This window comes from Nothobranchius furzeri, chromosome 11 (genome assembly GCF_043380555.1).
Source record: "Nothobranchius furzeri strain GRZ-AD chromosome 11, NfurGRZ-RIMD1, whole genome shotgun sequence".
Classification (NCBI taxonomy): domain Eukaryota; kingdom Metazoa; phylum Chordata; class Actinopteri; order Cyprinodontiformes; family Nothobranchiidae; genus Nothobranchius; species Nothobranchius furzeri.
The window spans coordinates 49,930,331-49,951,485 of NC_091751.1; the positions used below are offsets into that span (position 1 = coordinate 49,930,331).

Genomic DNA, 21,155 nt, shown 5'->3' on the forward strand with positions numbered 1-21,155 from the left:
TCAAGATGTTAAAAGGCAACAGTAACTCAAATAAACCACTCGTCACAACCAAGGTATGCAGGACTGCATCTCTGAACGCACAACACATCGAACCTTAAGGCAGATGGGCTACAGCAGCAGAAGACACCGGGTGCCACTCCTGTCAGCTAAGAAAAGGAAACTGAGGCTACAATTCAGCTCACCATAACTGGACAATAGAAGATTGGAAAAATGTTGCCTGGTCTGATGAGTCTCAATTTCCGCTGCAACATTCGGATGGTAGGGTCAGAATTTGGTGTCAACAACATGAAAGCATGGATCTATCTTGCCTTGTATCAATGGTTCAGGTTGGTGGTGGTGGTGTAATGGTGTGGGGGACATTTTCTTGGTGCACTTTGGGCCCCTGAGTACTAACTGATCATCGTTGCAACACCACAGCCTACCTGAGTATTGTTGCTGACCATGTCCATGCCTTTATGACCACAGTGTACCCATCTTCTGATGGCTACTTCCAGCAGGATAATGTTCCATGTCATAAAGCTCAAATCATCTCAGACTGGTTTCTTGAACATGACAACGAGTTTGCTGTACTCAAATGGCCTCTACAGCCACCAGATCGCAGTCCAATAGAGCATCTTTGGGATGTGGTGGAACGGGAGACTTGCATCATGGATGTGCAGCCGACACATCTGCAGCAACTGCTGATGCTATCGTGTTAATATAGACCAAAGTATCTGAGGAACGTTTCCAGTACCTTGTTGAATCTGTGTCACGGAGGATTAAGGAAAAAGGAGGTCCAACCTCGTCCTAGCAAGGTGTACCCAATAAAATGGGCAGTGTGTGTGTGTGTGTTTTCATTCAGAACTTCTTTTTATGCATGCAACAAACTGACCTCTAACCACTAACTGGACTTTTAATGTCTTCTTTGCAGCTGTTTATTCAGCACATAATATTCATTTCATGGCAAAAGAAAACAAATTGTCCATGAAGGCCAGCGATGCTTAAGTATTTTGTATTTGAAGCAGCTCCTAATTGCAGCTCCAACTAGCCGGTAAAGGCTCATTTCTACATCACAGAAGAAATGTGTTGTCGCCACCGGCTCTAACCAGGCTGAAGCCAACAATCCGGTGATCATTTAGTCGATGAAGAGTGACAGAGATTTAACCAACTCGTTGACAGAGTGGATTTAAACTGGCAAACATGATTAAGCTTTTATTGAAGTCCCTTTCTAACCCGCAGACTCGCCTCTGTGGACATAAACGGGAGAGAAAGGCCCGATGTGAGGTCAGACTCTCTATGGATGATAAACTCTATTGAATCACACTGCCTGATCCTTTCAAATGATATCATTCAGGGATCCGATGGATTGCTCTGCTGAGACATAAAAGCAAAAAGAAAAGGATGCTCTCAAAGAAACGAGGGGATAAAACCTAACCAGACAGAGTCGGATAGTCTGCTTAAACAAATAACTACTAATACTGATGAACTCAATGAAGACGACAAGGAAAACACACTGCAGCCACACACAAGAGGGGTGGGGGCAGAGCCATTCCTTGGGTGGGGGGGTGGGGGTGGAGTAAAACCAGCGGATAAAATGTGAGGAACTCAGCAAGACTGTAGCATCGTAACAATACAGGTGTTTGTAGCATGCAGCAGGCCCAGTCACACATACTGTACGCTACCCTCTGCTCTTGGGTAGAAACGAATGTTTGGAAGCCGGGGGCGACCCCAAAGCCCAGCTCATGGAGGAAGGGAGGCTCTGACTGGGAATGAAGCTGCACCTTTATGCCGGCCTCATAGGACGTCTCATCTAAGGGGTGGGGTGGGGTGGGGGGGATGAGACACAGCCCTGATCATTATCAAAATAAAAAGGATAACCAACATCGCTCCGCCAAACAAACACGTTGTTGGGAGAGTTAAACTGTGGCCTCATGATAAATAAGCAGAATTTGCATTTTACCATTTAGCTGCTAAAAATAAATTTAAATCAGACATCACTGACAAAAGAAACTCATGAATAAAACGTGTAAGCATTTGATTCTGTGACTACACTGAGCTCCAAGGACAGTACGAGCTGTTCTTATATCGTGATCTTCAGAAGGAAACTTTATGATGGTGATAAATAGATCCGACTCTTTTGTTTAACGATGGCTGAATGATGGAAAAATTGGAAGTTTCATGAAAAGAACAACAACTCAAGAACGAGATCCGTTTAGCCAGAAATTTCATTTGTCATCTTTTTGTGGTGTCCCAGTGTCTGTCTCAATCATCCCATGCTATTCTGCTGCAACCAAGCTTTTTCATCACTTAGATCATGCTGATGAAGCGACCATGTTGATTACCTTTCAGAGCAAAATCATTCAAATCTAGCTCCATTAATTGCTTAAGAAATTAATTAGATTTGCAGCTCACATATTCATTATTTCACCAGAACAGATTATGTGTTAGAAATCCTAATGAGCCCGTAGCTCAATACAGAAATACACTCGATTGTAATCATTATAATCCTTTCAAAACCTAAAATCCTGCCAGCAAAGCTCTTATTACCTTTTATATTTTCACATTTCTCTTTTCTGTCCCTGGATTTGTCTAAAAATTCAAACAAAATTGTTTGTTTCGTAGGCTAATCTTTGAAAAACCTAATAAAAAATCTGAATGTGATTTCTTTGGCAACACCACGCGAAAGCTCCACACTTCCATTAGATCTAAATGGGAAATCCATGCAAGCTCGCTGTTATGACTTTCCATGAGGTCTTTTCGATCAATTCAGGTTTTACTATTGCTATTACTTTTCATCCTTCAGTGACGGCGGTGGAGTCACCGTTGGTGCTGCAAATTCTCAGCAGTCAACAAACCTGCCACGGGCTTTTTCCTTCATATAATTTTGTGCCGTTAAATCATACCGTAGATTTTTGCTTTCACCAGAAAATGTGCTCAAAATTATTTTTAGAGCTGCTAGAATAAAAGTAATTTGTTAAAAAAATACTCCATGGCAGATGCACAGTTTTTCCCTCCAGAAATCCCAGAATTCAGATATGGCTCTAAAAAAAATGCTAATTAAGACATTTTTAAAGAACTATTCAGAATTTAAAGGATTTTTCAAAGTGTGTTTCTGAGTAAAAGTGATAAATAATTATCATTTTACCAACTGCAGATAGCTTTGTGAACTGCCTTTTTACTGAGAAATAGCATTTACATTTATCAGGACTGACGAAACAAACAGCTAAGATCAAAGTGTGTTGTGATCTGAAAAAGGCTGCAACATTCATAATTCCTTAATAGTTATAATACTGGCAAATATCTTATGCACTTTTGCACTGCTGTCAATTTTGCACAGAAAATAAATCAAATTTACTAAAAATATCTGGTTATTTGCATGATTTTGCACCAGCAGCAGTAAAATGTAGCATTTCCGTTTCCAGTGCATCCACAGGTCAATTCCTGCAGGATTTTCTTTACATGTGTACTTAAACACATGAATGCAAAATAACGCAGCAACAGTCTGCTTTGGATGTGGGTCAGTTTGGATAAGCTTATTTTTAACCCATCAATATGCTCTGAATGATCATGTCGTTGTGTGAATTCAGTCTGAATGCACCACTGGAGACAATTTCCAGAGTTGTCAAAAAGCTGCATTCTAATTTTAACCACAGTAATATCAGGACTCAAACTGAGGTGTTATGGCTGTCAGGTCTAGAGTGTTTCAGGTTTTGAGAGGCAAAACACGCTTGCACTGAATAATTTCTGGGCTCATTTCTGCTTTTATTCCTCAGTTTCGTTTAACAGACACCATATTTACTCCACTCTTCCCACACAAAGTAAATCTGATTTTGCTCCACGCACTGTGACAAAAAGAAAGATAATAGATGCTGGCTGAGGCAGGGCTTTTATGGAACAAACACTGAATGAAGCAGAGCAGGAAGAGGTCAATGTCGAAGGCCGATCATTCTGTACCAGTTGCTGCTGACATGACACAAAAGTTTGAAAACCAGGAGCCACACCAAATCCCAGCTGGTCAATGAAGGGCGGCTCGTCCTGGCTGTGGATCTGAACCTTGATGCCTGCTTCGTAGGATGTCTCATCTGTGGATACAGCACGCCAAGAACATGTGACAACAAGTGCGGCCATCTGAATGAAGCTGGTCTTTGGGACGTTAAATGTCTATTGGTGGAAGTATAATAGAGATGTTTAAATTTACAACTAGAGTTATTACATGATGTTAAGTTTATGAATGCACTGACCGAGGGTGATGTTGTACAGAGTAAACAGGAAACAATTTGTCAGTGAGAGCAATGTTTTATATCTGATGTCAGTAAAACACCCGGGGACACATATCATGATTATTTACTTAAACATGATAGTATTTTTTTTTATTTTGCTTTAAAGTTTATCCCCATGATTAAAAGACCAAGTTCAGTAATTTTTCCAACACATTTGCAGCGGTCTTCAGTATAAATGAATGACTTGTGGGGAAAAAAGCTCTGGTGCTCCTGTTTCAAGAGCTAGAAGTGAGCCAGATGAGAGGTAAGCAGAAAACAGCAGGATTTGGTGTCTTACTTCCTGATGTTTGGGCATCTTGCCTCTGATTGGCTAACAGCAACACCACTTTACAACTGACTCCATTTGCTTTTACCTCCACAAATAACAAGCCTGAAGAAGTTATGTCATGCTGCTAACTCTAACGGTTACTCGAGACAAAGGACCATTAATATGTTTATGTTTATGTATTTTGCAGACGCTTTTGTCCAAAGCGACTTACAAGTGATAATCGGCATGATGCCCTTGAGGCTAACAACAACAATAACAACAACAACTTGACATCAATCATGGAGAGGAGGGAACAAGGGGTGGACAGTAGAGAGGGGGGACGGGTGCAGGGAGGGTGCTAGTTAAGAAGATGCTCTCTGAAGAGCATGGTCTTCAGGAGTTTCTTGAAAATTGAAAAGGAAGCCCCAGTTCTGGTAGTGCTTGGAAGGTCATTCCACATTTGTGGAACGATGCATGAGAAGAGTCTGGATTGTCCTGAGCGTGGTGTAGGCACTGCTAGCCGTCGACCCTGTGATGACCAGAGCGGCCAAGCCGAGACGTAAGCCTTTGCAAGAAGATTCAGGTAGATGGGAGCCGTACCATCTCAGACTTTGTATGCTAGTGTTAGCAATTTGAATTTGATGCGTGCAGCTAGCGGTAGCCAGTGGAGCTCAGTGAACAGAGGGGTGACGTGTGCTCTCTTTGGCTGATTGAAGACCAGACGCGCCGCTGCGTTCTGGACCATTTGAAGAGGTCTCACAGTACAGCCAGGAAGATCAGTTAGAAGGGCATTGCAGTAAATAAGATGAACACACCCTCTGCATCGTTACCTATAGGTTTCTAGAAAAATGAACTGAAGCCCAATAGCACCGTCCTCTTGGCTGTGTCATCACTCCCGAAAAATACATACATTTACAATTGGGGGCAGCTGATTGACAACCAACAAACTCTGCGCTGATACGAGCTAACTGAGCTAACCAAAGCTAACAGAGGTTGGCGGGCGCTTTTAGCAAGAAAACCGCAGCTGAGTGACTATGCTACCCTCTGGCTTCTAGGTTGTAACACTTAACATGAGGCCGAGGCTGATTCCTTCCCTGGAGCAAGCAGGAAGGAAGTCGCTAGTGCTAGCACAGACGGCTCATCGACCACACCTAAGTATTCACAATTTCTATCTTAAATTACATCAAAATGGATGAATTACAAATAAATCTCCTTAGAGTTGTCATGACTGTAAACGTGACTTAGTAAACCTAAAGTGTTTTTGTACCAGGCTGTTAGCATGTTTATTTCTGCTGTGAAGCTGATATTTTTAACATGGGAGTCAATGGGAACTTGCTCCTTTCTGGAGCTAGCCCCTAGTGGATTTGGGAAGAGCTGCAACTATTGTCACTTCTGTGTTGGCTTCACTTTTGGCAACTGATTAAAGCTCTCTCCTGGAAGCTAAATCTACAACAGCCATCCCCGTAGTGAGGCGAGGTGGGCAAGTCCATAAAAGACAAAATTTACAGCGTGATGTGCTAGTGTCCCTGGCTTTTCTAATCTGAGCATTTCCCAATCTGTTTTCTGTCTGCTTCTAATGCAGGAAATAGCGGTGGAAGACTATTTTCACATATAGCCTGCATGTTAAACTCAGTGACGATCACATTTCAAAAAGAACAAGTAAAAAACAGTTTCTCAGTAAAATTGGCCTTTACATAAAGGATAAAATTTTGTTGGGATTTCTACAAGATGGAGAGATTCCCATAAAATATTATAACTTCTTACTAAAAAGGTTGTGTTGAAGGCGTCACTGACCTGTTTCCCCCCAAACTGGCAGATATTCGTCCTGCTGGATGTCCAACATGATCTCCAAGCCGTTCCCTGTGCCGCCTTTTAACGTAGTCAGCAACGGGTTGCCGTCCAGCCCTGAGTTGAAGGTGTAGCATTTCCCGTAACGCGTGTAAATCTGCAAATAAACAACAACAAAACAGGTAAAGGGTGTAAATATATAAACCCTCAAAGGAATAGCCAGCTGTGTGCAGATTTTTTACACATCAGCATGAGACCGTGGAGAACAGGATAACCCTGCAGAGGATTTTTGGTTATCAGAGAAACCTGCACTGGCAGTAAACAAGCACCTGGCTCAGATTTCAGGAATGAGCAGCGGCAGCAGCACCAGCTATCAATCTTTATCCAATTTCTCTTCAAATGTCCCCCAAGTGACTTAGAGTGAAAATACTATTTTGCCACCATTTAATATGAAATATCCAAAAGTAATAAAATCTCTGATCACATCAAAAACTCTTAAATGGGATTTAACCAACTCCAATAAAGCTCAACAGTTCACTGCAGGCTGCCTCACATAAAGATAAACAAACATAAAATATTCTGAATTGATGTAATTATTCTAATTTACACAATTATTTGCTTTAATGTTTAAAGAGAGCACATTTTTCATTTTCTGTTTATTTCATATTCCCACACAAAAGAATTGAAACCATGTTGGGTTTAAATAAATAAATCCTAACATTTTAAACCATTTGAGCAGTGCAGTGCAAAGTTAGCAGTTTGAAATCACATCAAATATACAATTTACTATGAAAATTCTACAGAAATAGTTTTTTAAACCATAAATTTCATAAAAACTATTTTCAGGTTTTTGTTCTCAATAAACAGGCTTATTGAAATGAAATTAAAGGTGTGGTTTACTCATTTACTCAACACATTTGAAGTGTTCTCTAGTGTAAATCAATGCCATATTAGTCATTTAAAAATAAAAGCTATGATGCTCCTGTTCTGAGATGTAGATGTTTGTTTGTGCAGACGTGGGCTGAAAACAGCAGGATTACTCATTATTATTAATGATATGCACACACCTCGCTTTTGATTGGCTCACAGAACGCGTTCAGCCATGTTGCAAAGTCACTATCACCAAGACACTCTCCTCTCTCTCGCCTCACTGCAGAAGAAACCCAAAAAGCCTTCCTGTGGGCGGGCGTGAGCCAAGATGGGCGATGCTTTGAATGCTCATTCGCAGTGTGACAAAGATATGTGAGAATTTTCAAATCCTAGCATTTCACCATCTATTTTCTATTGGAAGCTAACACAGGAGATAGGTGTAGAAAATTATTTTCATGTTCAGCCAGCATGAAAAACTCAGTGACTAAATATAATCAGAAACAATTATTAAATATGGACAATAGCTGATGTAGTTTAGACAAAAACAATGTGAATCTCTAAAGTAAATGGAAGCCTGTAAAATAAAAAAATAACGAGAACATGAAATTAACTTAAACAATAATAAATTTAATTATTTACTTTTATCACTATTTTTTACCTGAAAAGTAATTGCTAAAGCCAACTTAATCTAAAAACTGGGATGTTCTTGTTGATGCCAGATGATTTTAGACACCCACCAGTAACTTTTCAGGAAAACAAATTTTAACATAACTATCTAAACAGCCAATAGCATAGCATCGACTCAGTTACTTTAACCATCAAGATGTGGTGAAGATGAGTTTCTGAAGTTCAGACATCAGAAAGAAGATTTAAGTAACTTTGGAAGTGGCGTTGTAGTTTGCAAAATTACTTTACTGTGCATAAAAGTCTAAAGGATTCTCTATTGGATGCATGGAGTTAGGTAGAAAAAAAGAGCTTGTAAAATATAAAGCATAGTTAGCCAAACGTAGTCATAATTTCCAATTAATGGTCAGATATGTCCAAATATTTTAACCCTTTGATGCATAATGGTCACTACAGTGGACAGGTATTCAAAATTGTTATTTATTTATTTTTGTTATTAAGCACAGCTGTTGAAGAATTTATTGCACGTGAGCCCCTCCATTTGGACTTCAGTAAGTCAAGCCAACATATTTCATGTTCAGAATGCAGGCTGTCCACTGAGGTTGACATGTAATAAATTAATTGTAAATTAACAAAACATTACAAAAGATATTTGTTGAAATTTGTTTCATTCGCACCTAAAAATGAATGAAAAAATTGTTTAAAAAAATCATGGTTGAAGATTTCATAATTCATGCATCAAAGGGTTAATTTCCTATGCAGCAATGTAAAAAACCAAATTCAGACTGAAACTATATGTGTTTTCACATCTTACATGAAAGGCATAAATGCATTTTCATGGGACATTTTCAGCATTATCCAGTGTGTTGAAAGAGCCAGCTGGTAAAAACTTAAGCAGTGGGGGCGGAGCTCATCTCCAGAGATCCGAGCCAGTGTTTCACGTCCAGACTCAGACAGACACAGCAACGGCTTTTCTCCCTGCTGGCTTTATAATGAGGTCTCCAAACTATCGAACTGGTGACTGTTGTAAAAAATTTAGACGGAACATTGAATAAAAGAAGAAAAGCCAGCAGTTCAGCACTTCAGCAAAGCTGCATGACATGATTCAGATGCAGCTTAAATCCACATATCACCATGTGTGACTGACTTCCTGGTCTCAACGATGACGTTTTATTAGTGAAAAGGTTTTAAACTATTATTAAAGCAGAAAAACTGAAGTCACAAGGAGCATTTGACTCTTGCAATACTTTACACACCTGCACTTGTATAGCACTTTCAGTCAGAGGACTCCAAAGCACTTTACAGTGTATTATTCAGCCATTCACACGCTGATGGTAATGTTGCCAATTCTGCTAAATTTCCAAATGACACCATTCCAATCAACATAACCCCCACATTTTCCTCTCAGTAACTCAGAGAGGGAATCAAGCCCCTTCCTCAACCTCTTTCAGAGTAGACACACTGATCCAGGTCCGTTCTCCTGCAGGATTCAAACTAGTCGCTGAGTCGTTTTCAGCTTTTGTATTTAAAAGGTTAACGGTCATGAGCTTTGAACTCAATTCCCACACAACAAGTGCTTCTCATTGAAATCATTCACACACCAACCCAAAGCTCTACAGAATGAGGTACACAAGAAAACTTTTTTTATATTTTATGTTGTCACACATAATGTCTAAAATGTACTGCATCATCTTTGAACTCTGGACCTCCTGCACACCAAACCAATGACCTAATGACCAACCAGCTTTCCAGTGTTTCCCAAAATTAGAAGATTCTGAACTAAAAGTATATGTCTGAACTTCTCCTCTAACAGTATTTCATTGGTGGTTTGATGAGAAACGTTAGTAAATCCATGGGCTATATAGGATGTGATGTAAAAAGAACATTCTTAACTAATTTACACCTTTGATTTTCTTCTGGATGGATGGATGGACGGACGGATGGATGGATTTGAACCAACACACATTCAAACATTTCCCTTGCTGCTTGAGCTATTCACCCCAAACTAAACGTAGCTGTCTTAAAGTGGGAGTCAAGGCATGGGTGGAGACTTATTTCATCCATACTTCCTGTTAGGAAAACTCTTCTAAAAGAGGCGTCGCCTGGCGGTCCGAGAGAGCGAATGATTGCACGTCTACAGCACTATTAGACACTCATCAATACAGGTTATCAGCAAGAAATAAATTAATTTAGGTGTTACTTGTTCTTTGAAGGTTGAATTTAGAACAATTTAATAAAAGGCTATATTTTTTTAAAACATGATACCACCACGAGGCATTTAGAGGTGTGCAGAATTTACTGCATTTTATTTAAAAGCTTAATTCTAATTAAAAAAATAATCATATATTTCTTTTAACGGGCACGACACAGGGTTTATGTTTACATCTTCCAGCCAATAGAGGGCACCACTGCAGGTTGCAGAACAGTCGGCTCGGTGCAGCGAGGCTGGCGCTGTGGAAATGGTGGACTCGGCTAGTCAAGCAGCTGCTTCTGAGCCCAGAAGATGTCGTTATCCTTCTAAGAAGAGAAGCAACCATAAAAGATCTGTAATCAGAGTCAGTTTAGGTGAAGCCTAAATAAAACCTTTCACATATCTGCAGTGAACCTGGCATCTCGAAGGCTGGAAACCTTGTGCTATTGTTCATAGGCGTCATTTTAACCAGGGACACCGGGGACATGTCCCCGGCAAAATTTGTGATTGGCAGCTGTGTCCCCCCCACTTTCAAAAACGCCTGCTGATGAGGATTTTTGTTTTACCAGCTCAGATCTTACACCAGGGGTCGGCAACCTATTCCCATCAAAGAGCCATTATTACCCGTTTCCCACGGTAATTTTGGACGGACCTTAATAAGCAGTGACTTAAGTGAAGCAGGCAGGTCGCGCTAGAAAATTTCGTTTAAAAAGACGTCATAAATGTGTTCCCCCGTCCTTTTTATTTATAAAATATGAAGTAAAAACTCACAATTTAATTTTCATTCATTTGTCATTAATATTTAGTCTACACCCGTGCGTTAAGTGGACCATCTTCCAGTAAACGCAAAGCATCCAGTCCACCTCTCCAAATGCGTAAAATGTGCATCAGCCGCTAGTTAGGCGCGCAGCGTCAGCTACGTCAGCCCAGACAAGAGCAGAGCAAATAGAGACAGAATAGAGGATAATTCTGTCTGGATGTGGATGGAGATTACATTTTACAGCAGCCTGATCATCATTTAAATACGTAAACCATCACCTGTCTTCTAGTCCATGCTATCAGCATTATTTTAATTGGTGTGTGTGTGTGTGTGTGTGTGTTTTCCACTTCAAACACTGGTCTAACCAACCAGACCAGCGTGTCCAGTAACACATTAATGTTACAATTAAACAGTTTCACTTCATGTAGGCTAGGAACATTTCACCTGCCGTGGCCCGACCGCTTCTGCTCCACATAAACTTTGTGCGTGATCAAATGTCTCTACGCGTCATGCGTCTCCATATTAGAGATGGGAACAAGCACTGTTCAGCCAAAGTTTCATAATTTCATAAAAAGAACATTTTTCCAAGTGGCACATCCCTCAGAGAGACCGGGTTTCCAGACTGTTTCAGTGGGAGGAAATCATCGCATGCGCGTGGTTCTGCACTGCGCTGGAACCCCAGATCTTCAGCTCACTGTCCACCGTGGGCGCTCCGAGCCGCGCTGAACACAGTGTCCAGTTTAAAGCTCTGATGTTCTGATGGGAATATTTTACCTCCGCGATGTGCGTTAACAATTAAAATGTCAGCTCATCCATGCGCATCCGTGTGCGTCTGGGTAATTCTTTCAAACCAAGCAACATCCTTGAGTTCATCTGTCAAAATAAACAGTCAAATGGAAATATATGTAACCTGCCGTTTAACTGTTTTGCCTTCCTGTGAAGATTGTTGCAAAGAGAAACAATTAAACTTGATTAACCCCAGAGCCACCCAGAGAACCAGAGCGCATGCGGGAAGATTCCTCCCACTGAAGCGAGTGTTTTCCAAACCCTGTCTCTCAGAGAGACTTGTCACTTAGAAAATGTTCCCTGATTATGAAACTTTGGCTGAATAGTGCTTGTTCCTGTCTCCAATGTGGCGACACATCCAGGAGCCGTCTGAGGAGAATCCCAGAATCTCACATCCTCTTCAGCTCATAAAGTGCCGATATGATTACGCACAAGCGTGACCGGTCAACCACCGCAGACCGGGTTGGACCTGTTCAGGTTTACGCAGATAATCTTTACATTTAGAATTGGCATACAGGTGTAAAATTAATGCAGTAAAATATAAAGCATTTTATTTAAATATCCATTCATTATTTTATAAGCACAGAGAGCCGCATCAGATGGATGGAAGAGCCGCATGCGGCTCCAGAGCCGCGGTTTGCCGACCCCTGTGCTAGCCTACTTTATTGTCCCCAGCAATTTTTAAACCCCACTCAAGTGTATGGTTATTGTCCCCAGCAATTCTGAAAACAAACTGACGCCCTTGCTATTGTTGCAACTACAACCTCCACATACTCGATGTCGCTTTGGTGTTCGTGTTCCATTTTCAACCTTGCATCTTGATTTCAAGACCGTGTCAGAATTACAAAAAATAATAATAACAAACAAGTATTCACAGCTACAAAAATAAATTAAGTAATTTAATAAAATAATTTATATTTATGTCATTTTAAATACATATTTTATAAATATGACGAATACGTTGCTGAATTGCGTTTACCTTTATTTAGTTGGATATGCTGCTCAACATGCCCTTTTTTAACTTTGAGCATAGCCTGGATTCCCTGTGCCCAGCAGATGTTCAATTAGAAAAGCTAAAAATTTTAATTTGGACTCATCTACAATGGCTGAATTATTAATGCTCTGATTTTTCTTCTCTATTTTCATCACTAATGTTTTATTGTGCTGCAGGAACTCGTCAGTGAACACATCTAGATTAAAAAAGACATTTGGAAAATGCTGTCACTGATGTCACACAGTAAACATAAAGACAGCTTTGGGTTTGTTTTATTTTAGATCTTTGAGGATGTTGGTTTAAAGGAGAGGAGGCTGTCATGTTTGAGAACTAGAAACAGGACAGGCATCTTTGCAGCTGCTGAACATCAACATCTTGCAACACCCTGAGAAAAATCCTGCTGTAGAACAGCTTTGTCAGATGAATTATTAATGTATCTTGTGAACAACACTCATCCCCACACCTGAAAAACACCAGATTTTTCTCTTTACATACAGTGCTGAAGTTTTTGTGGGTGCAGCCATCTCCACGAAACCGGCACTCCAGCAGCATGTCCTCCAGCTGGTGTCCAAGGCGCCCCATCATCTCTGTGGTGTTCACGCGGTAATCTGAAGGCGGGGTGTAGTTCTGAAAGTCCAGCAGGCTCAGGAGAGCTGGTTTGTGGCTGTCTTTGAGAATTGACATGCTCCTCTTTATCACCGTGTGATTTGAGTACAAGAGATCCATCCAGTAGCCACTGTGATAGAGATCCTCCTTGGTCAGAGTGGAAACGCGAAACACATTCTTGTTGCAAAATGTAACCGCTGGGAAGGACATGTTGTGAGCCCAAACCATGTAGATCTTTGTGATGGCGGGGTAGGACGACAGATAGAGGATTCGATTCCATGACCAGGTGCAGAGCAGACTGATGCAAAGGCAAAAAGCCAGGCTCCAGATGATCTGTTGCGGTCTAGACTTGGTCGGACAGAAGATAAACTTCAAACCGTGGATTTTGGTCCTCCTTACAAAGCTCACTGTTATCTCCTTCAGCTTTGATTCAGGAGATCTAAGCTCTGAGCGATGGAGATCAGTCTCTTGGGCTTCATTTGGTTTGTGTGGCCCCAGGACGATTGATTCAGATGTGGACGCCTGAACCATAATTGCAAGTGCTTCGTGATCAAGCGCAGTTTCTCAGTAGCCTTCAGCAGACCACAATTCTTTTTCAGGGGCTTTCACATGCATCACTTAGTTTATGAGTCAGAAATGTTACATAGGAGAGACTGAGATCCAGGTGTACAGCCTTAAAAAATTAAAAAAAAAACTAACAAAAGAAACAGTTCTTTTTCTGGGCAAGTCAATTTGATTTCCAGGATGATTCCTTTATCATAAAGTAGGCTGAATCGTTCCAGTGACAATAATATCCACCGCAATTATCACCGGTCCTTCATCAAGAGGTACACGGGCGTGATTGTTGCCGATGTGAGCGACGGCTTCACTCCCAGAGGTAATCACTCTGACAATCCGGAGAGACTTACCTCTGTTGCTCAGATCTTTCACTCCTCCATCTCCCTCCCCAGAGCCAGACAATACTTACTGGTTTAGGCTTCTTATTGCAGCAGCTGTCCAGAATGTTACTCCTCGCTTTTCCACAGATTGAAAAAGCTTCTTTTAGCACGTTGACTTGAAGCTTGCAGAAAGAAAAAAATAAAGCTTGTTGCCCCCCACCCACCCCCCACACTCTTCTCAGTCGAATGCAGAATGAGGCGGAGCCAGTGGATGAAAATTGTTTTCCTCTGGTGATGAAGTAGACCTCCAATGGGTACAGAGAGGCGGAGAGTGGTGGTACTGATCAAAGTAGAAATTTCTATCATAAAAGAAAATCTGCAGAAACAAGAAGATGAAGTCTCATCTGCAGCTCGCTTGTCGATCTACAAATCTGTATAACTGATGAGCTGAGTGAAGAAAAAAATCTCTTTTGTGTTCACTTCTTTAAGACAATTTCACAAACTCCTATTTAATGACAGCTGTCTGCATGATGACTGCAGCTGTGGCTCTTGTTGCTATTAGACTTGCTTTTCTCCATTTGAGAGGGACTTAATATTCTGTTTCATTTTCTTTATTCTATATTATGCTGATTATCCTTTAAGACAAACATAATTTGTCAGTCTGTGATAGGAGAGTCACAGACAAACTGATAAAACCCTACAGAAATACAGTCTTCAACAATATGATTAGTAGAGAAATGTATGTATGTATATATATATATATATATATATACACACACACACACACACACACACACCTAAAGGATTATTAGGAACACCATACTAATACGGTGCTTGACCCTCTTTCACCTTCAGAACTGCCTTAATTCTACGTGGCATTGATTCAACAAGACGCTGAAAGCATTCTTCAGAAATATATTGATATTGATAGGATGGCATCTTGCAGTTGATGGAGATTTGTGGGATGCACGAAGCTCCCGTTCCACCACATCCCAAAGATACTCTATCGGTTTGACTGTGGGGGCCATTGTAGTACAGTGAACTCATTGTCATGTTCAAGAAAGCATTTTGAAATTATTGGAGCTTTATGACATGGTGCGTTATCCTGCTGGACGTTGCCATCTGAAGATGGGTACATGGTAGTCAAGAAGGGATGGACATGGTCAGAAACAATGCTCAGGTAGCCTGTGGCATTTAAACCATGCCCAATTGGCACTAAGGGGCCTAAAGTGTGCCAAGAAAACATCCCCCACACCATTACACCACCACCAGCAGCAGCAGCCTGCACAGTGGTAACAAGGCATGATGGATCCATGTTCTCATTCTGTTTACGCCAAATTCTGACTCTACCATTTGAATGTCTCAAAAGAAATCGAGACTTATCAGACCAGGCAACATTTTTCCAGTCTTTAACTGTCCAATTTCGGTGAGCTGGTGCAAATTGTAGCCTCTTTTTCCTATTTGTAGTGTAGATGAGTGGTACCCGGTGGGGTCTTCTGCTGTTGTAGCTCATCCGCCTCAAGTTTATGCGTGTCGTGGCTTCACAAATGCTTTGCTGCATTCCTCGGATGTAACGAGTTGTTATTTCAGTCAAAGTTGCTCTTCTATCAGCTTGAATCAGTCGGCCCATTCTCCTCTGACCGCTAGCATCAACAAGGTGTTTTCGCCCACAGGACTGCCGCATACTGGATGTTTTTCCCTTTTCACACCATTCTTTGTAAACCCTAGAAATGGTTGTGTGTGAAAATCCCAGTAACTGAGCAGATTGTGAAATACTCAGACTAGCCCGTCTGGCACCAACAACCATGCCACGCTCAAAACTGCTTAAATCACCTTTCTTTCCCATTCTGACGTTCAGTTTGGAGCTCTGGAGATTGTCTTGACCAGGACCACACCCCTAAATGCATTGAAGCAACTGACATGTGATTGGTTGATTAGATAATTGCATTAAGGAGAAATTGAACAGGTGTTCCTAATAATCCTTTAGGTCTCGTCTCGTCTTCCTCCGCTTATCCGGGTCCGGGTCGCGGGGGCAGCATCCCAACTAGGGAGCTCCAGGCCGTCCTCTCCCCGGCCTTCTCCACCAGCTCCTCCGGCAGGACCCCAAGGCGTTCCCGGACCAGATTGGAGATGTAACCTCTCCAACGTGTCCTGGGTCGACCCGGGGGCCTTCTGCCGGCAGGACATGCCCGAAACACCTCCCCGGGGAGGCGTCCAGGAGGCATCCTGACCAGATGCCCAAACCACCTCAACTGGCTCCTTTCGATCCGGAGGAGCAGCGGTTCTACTCCGAGTCCCTCCCGAATGTCCGAGCTCCTCACCCTATCTCTAAGGCTGAGCCCGGCCACCCTACGGAGGAAACTCATTTCGGCCGCTTGTATCCGCGATCTCGTTCTTTCGGTCATTACCCAAAGCTCATGACCATAGGTGAGGATTGGGACGTAGATCGACCGGTAAATCGAGAGCCTGGCTTTCTGGCTCAGCTCCCTCTTCCCCACGACAGATCGGCTCAGCGTCCGCATCACTGCAGACGCCGAACCAATCCGCCTGTCGATCTCCCGATCCCTCCTACCCTCACTCGTGAACAAGACCCCGAGATACTTAAACTCCTCCACTTGAGGTAGGACCTCTCCCCCGACCCGGAGGTGGCAAGCCACCCTTTTCCGGTCGAGAACCATGGTCTCAGATTTGGAGGTGCTGATCCTCATCCCAGCCGCTTCACATTCGGCCGCGAACCTACCCAGCAAGAGCTGAAGGTCAGAGCTGGATGAAGCTAGGAGGACCACATCATCCGCAAAAAGCAGAGACGAGATTCTCCTGCCACCAAACTCGACACACTCCACACCACGGCTGCGTCTAGAAATTCTGTCCATAAAAGTGATGAACAGAACCGGTGACAAAGGGCCTTTAGGTGATTATATATATCTGCAATTGCAAAAGAAAGAATTATTTCCCCTCTGCAAATAAGAAGTTTTACAGATAAAGTCAAGTATCAAATTAACGAATAAGTTAGACCATAATAATACTCAAATAAATAGACACGCCTACTGTGTGAGCAGCTGCCATTAGTTTGTTTTCTAGCTTAAGTTTGCAGTCCCCAACAGTATGTGAGTCTTAATTTAGCATATTATGGATTATCAACCAGAATAATAATTACTGCTCCAAGTGCAAAAACCAATAAGAAAAACGTTTGAACATATTGGAAAAATTGCCAAGATTTTTTTTTCTTTGACTTTCATGTGAATGCAAACAGTTAAAGCCTAAAAATCACATTCTACTTTGTTTGCGTTTTCTTACACAAAACTTTTAGAAGTAAAATCCTGCCTAGGATATCCATTTTTGTCAACAAAGTGGTAAAAAATCTAGTTTTTTGATCTGTATCTACTTCTAAAGCTTAAAATAAAAGAAAATTTCAAAGATTCGGTGAGAAGTTTGCTGCACCATAAGGAAAAGTGCAGGTCTAAGCTGGAAACCTGTGATTTCTGATCCGTCAAATGGCACTGCAGCATGAACTATTACTCATCAACAGCTGACAGAATTACTTTTGGAAACCCTTTGTGAAGTGCTACAAATTACATTTACAAACAGCAGCTAAAACTTTAAAGTGCAAAAAAGAAAAAGGAAAAATAGAGCCTTGCACAGAGAAACTTCGTAAAGCTCTGGTGCATCTGGGATGGATCATCACACCGCAGAAAGGTGTGTTATGGTCAGATAAATCAGTATTCTAGACCCTTTTGTTCTGGAAGTTCACACGTTGTGCTTCAGATCAAAGATGAAAAAAGGACTTCTTACTAGCAACAAATTGGCAAGACAGATAGAATGGTTAAGGAAATTAAATGATCTTAATTAAAAAATACATCCAATTAATATTAAAATCTCTATAATCATCAATTATATTTTTCTTTTTTTAATTGAGTTTGCCTCTAAAGTTTAGCCATCAGGGTGAGTTTTGCATGAATGTCCCATTAACACAATGTTATAGCTCAGCCCGTTGTCCCATATAGGCATTTTGCTGTGGATGGGTTAGGGTCCCTCAGATATATTCTTATCCTCCATAATCATGTTTTTCTTTACTTAAACATCAAAATAAACAGAATACAACAAACAAGAATGTTGCATTTTTTTAACAAAAACCACTTTTTTTTTTGCTCGTTTTCATTTTAAAACACATACCGTTTGTGGCCAAACGTAGGATTTAACGGTGAGGTAACTGTCACGATACGAGGTTGGTGGGACCCAAAATGCAGTAACCCAGGATGACACGAGGCATAAGTTGAATAAATAAAAAATCCTTTTATTTTAGGATGACCAAAAAACAAAAGTAAATCCAAAAGGGCTGGGAGCCAAAGTCCAACAATCCAGATAACGATCTGGAGATCCAAAAACACGAGAGGCACAAGAAGACTGGATCCAAAAACGAGAGGCATGAGAAGACATGACAGAATTACAAACAATGGACCGACACCAAACAGAGACAAGACAGGGCTTAAATACACAGGGAGAACAATTAAGGAAACAGGAAGCAGGTGTGTGGAGTGAGGGCTTGAGGGAAGGACTCACACACACACACACACACACACACACACACACACACACACACACACACACACACACACACACACACACACACACACACACACACACACACACACACACACACACACTGAGCAGGGGAATGATACACACAACGAGCTGGGGACAAAGAGGCTGAAGATCAATGAATGACACAGGCAGGACCTGGGAGGAATGATATTAAAGGGCTACAACATAAGACACATAACTGAGACGCAGACAAAGGACACATGGGGGCGCTAAGAGACACAAAAGGGAATCTAGAGAGGGATGGAGAAACATCAGAAGACATATGAAGGAAGACGCAGACGCAAACCATGACAGGAAGACGCAGACGCAGACCATGACAGGAAGACGCAGACCATGACAGGAAGACGCAGATACAGACCATGACAGGAAGACGCAGATGCAGACCATGACAGGAAGACGCAGATGCAGACCATGACAGGAAGATGCAGACCATGACAGGAAGACGCAGACGCAGACCATGACAGGAAGATGCAGACGCAGACCATGACAGGAAGACGCAGACCATTACAGGAAGACGCAGATGCAGACCATGACAGGAAGATGCAGACGCAGACCACGACAGGAAGACGCAGACCATTACAGGAAGACGCAGACGCAGACCAAGACAGGAAGATGCAGACCATGACAGGAAGACGCAGACCTTGACAGGAAGATGCAGACGCAGACCATGACAGGAAGACGCAGATGCAGACCATGACAGGAAGATGCAGACGCAGACCATGACAGGAAGACGCAGATGCAGACCATGACAGGAAGATGCAGACCATGACAGGAAGACGCAGACCATGACAGGAAGACGCAGACCATGACAGGAAGACGCAGATGCAGACCATGACAGGAAGACGCAGACGCAGACCATGACAGGAAGACGCAGATGCAGACCATGACAGGAAGACGCAGACGCAGACCATGACAGGAAGACGCAGACGCAGACCATGACAGGAAGATGCAGACGCAGACCATGACAGGAAGACGCAGATGCAGACCATGACAGGAAGATGCAGACCATGACAGGAAGGCGCAGACCATGACAGGAAGATGCAGACCATGACAGGAAGACGCAGACGCAGACCATGACAGGAAGACGCAGATGCAGACCATGACAGGAAGACGCAGACGCAGACCATGACAGGAAGACGCAGATGCAGACCATGACAGGAAGACGCAGACGCAGACCATGACAGGAAGATGCAGACGCAGACCATGACAGGAAGACGCAGATGCAGACCATGACAGGAAGATGCAGACCATGACAGGAAGACGCAGACCATGACAGGAAGATGCAGACCATGACAGGAAGACGCAGATGCAGACCATGACAGGAAGACGCAGACGCAGACCATGACAGGAAGACGCAGATGCAGACCATGACAGGAAGACGCAGACGCAGACCATGACAGGAAGACGCAGACGCAGACCATGACAGGAAGATGCAGACGCAGACCATGACAGGAAGACGCAGACCATGACAGGAAGACGCAGATGCAGACCATGACAGGAAGATGCAGACGCAGACCATGACAGGAAGATGCAGACCATTACAGGAAGACGCAGACGCAGACCATGACAGGAAGATGCAGACCATGACAGGAAGATGCAGACGCAGACCATGACAGGAAGACGCAGATGCAGACCATGACAGGAAGACTCAGATGCAGACCATGACAGGAAGACACAGACACAGACCATGACAGGAAGATGCAGACGCAGACCATGACAGGAAGACGCAGACGCAGACCATGACAGGAAGACGCAGACGCAGACCATGACAGGAAGATGCAGACGCAGACCATGACAGGAAGACGCAGACGCAGACCATGACAAGAAGACGCAGACGCAGACCATGACAGGAAGACGCAGATGCAGACCATGACAGGAAGATGCAGGTGCACACCATGACAGGAAGACGCAGATGCAGACCATGACAGGAAGATGCAGACGCAGACCATGACAGGAAGACGCAGATGCAGACCATGACAGGAAGATGCAGACGCAGACCATGACAGGAAGACGCAGACCATGACAGGAAGACGCAGACCATGACAGGAAGATGCAGACCATGACAGGAAGACGCAGACGCACACCATGACAGGAAGACGCAGATGCAGACCATGACAGGAAGATGCAGACGCAGACCATGACAGGAAGACGCAGATGCAGACCATGACAGGAAGATGCAGACGCAGACCATGACAGGAAGATGCAGACCATGACAGGAAGACGCAGACCATGACAGGAAGATGCAGACCATGACAGGAAGACGCAGATGCAGACCATGACAGGAAGACGCAGACGCAGACCATGACAGGAAGATGCAGATGCAGACCATGACAGGAAGATGCAGATGCAGACCATGACAGGAAGATGCAGACCATGACAGGAAGACGCAGACCATGACAGGAAGACGCAGACCATGACAGGAAGATGCAGACCATGACAGGAAGACGCAGACCATAACAGGAAGACGCAGATGCAGACCATGACAGGAAGACGCAGATGCAGACCATGACAGGAAGATGCAGACGCAGACCATGACAGGAAGATGCAGAC

The 21,155-nt window shown here is 42.9% G+C and overlaps 1 protein-coding gene across 8 annotated transcripts in view; it reads right to left on the reverse strand.

Annotated features, from left to right (window-relative positions):
- Nucleotides 1-21,155, reverse strand: part of asic1c (acid-sensing (proton-gated) ion channel 1c) — a 186,918-nt gene that overhangs the window by 10,436 nt on the left and 155,327 nt on the right. For 3 of the 8 annotated variants that reach the window (XM_054741116.2, XM_015956707.3, XM_015956705.3), the window contains exons 1-3: nucleotides 13,015-13,795; nucleotides 6,301-6,451; nucleotides 3,934-4,061 (exon numbers count right to left, since the gene is read on the reverse strand). In XM_054741116.2, coding sequence (XP_054597091.1) covers nucleotides 3,934-4,061; nucleotides 6,301-6,451; nucleotides 13,015-13,656 — 921 coding nt within the window. In that variant the 5' untranslated portion in view covers nucleotides 13,657-13,795. Of the gene's footprint in view, nucleotides 1-1,661; nucleotides 1,790-3,933; nucleotides 4,062-6,300; nucleotides 6,452-13,014; nucleotides 13,796-21,155 lie in introns of those variants that run through there. The other 5 variants (XM_054741124.2, XM_015956709.3, XM_054741120.2 and 2 more) reach the window with 3 other exon arrangements.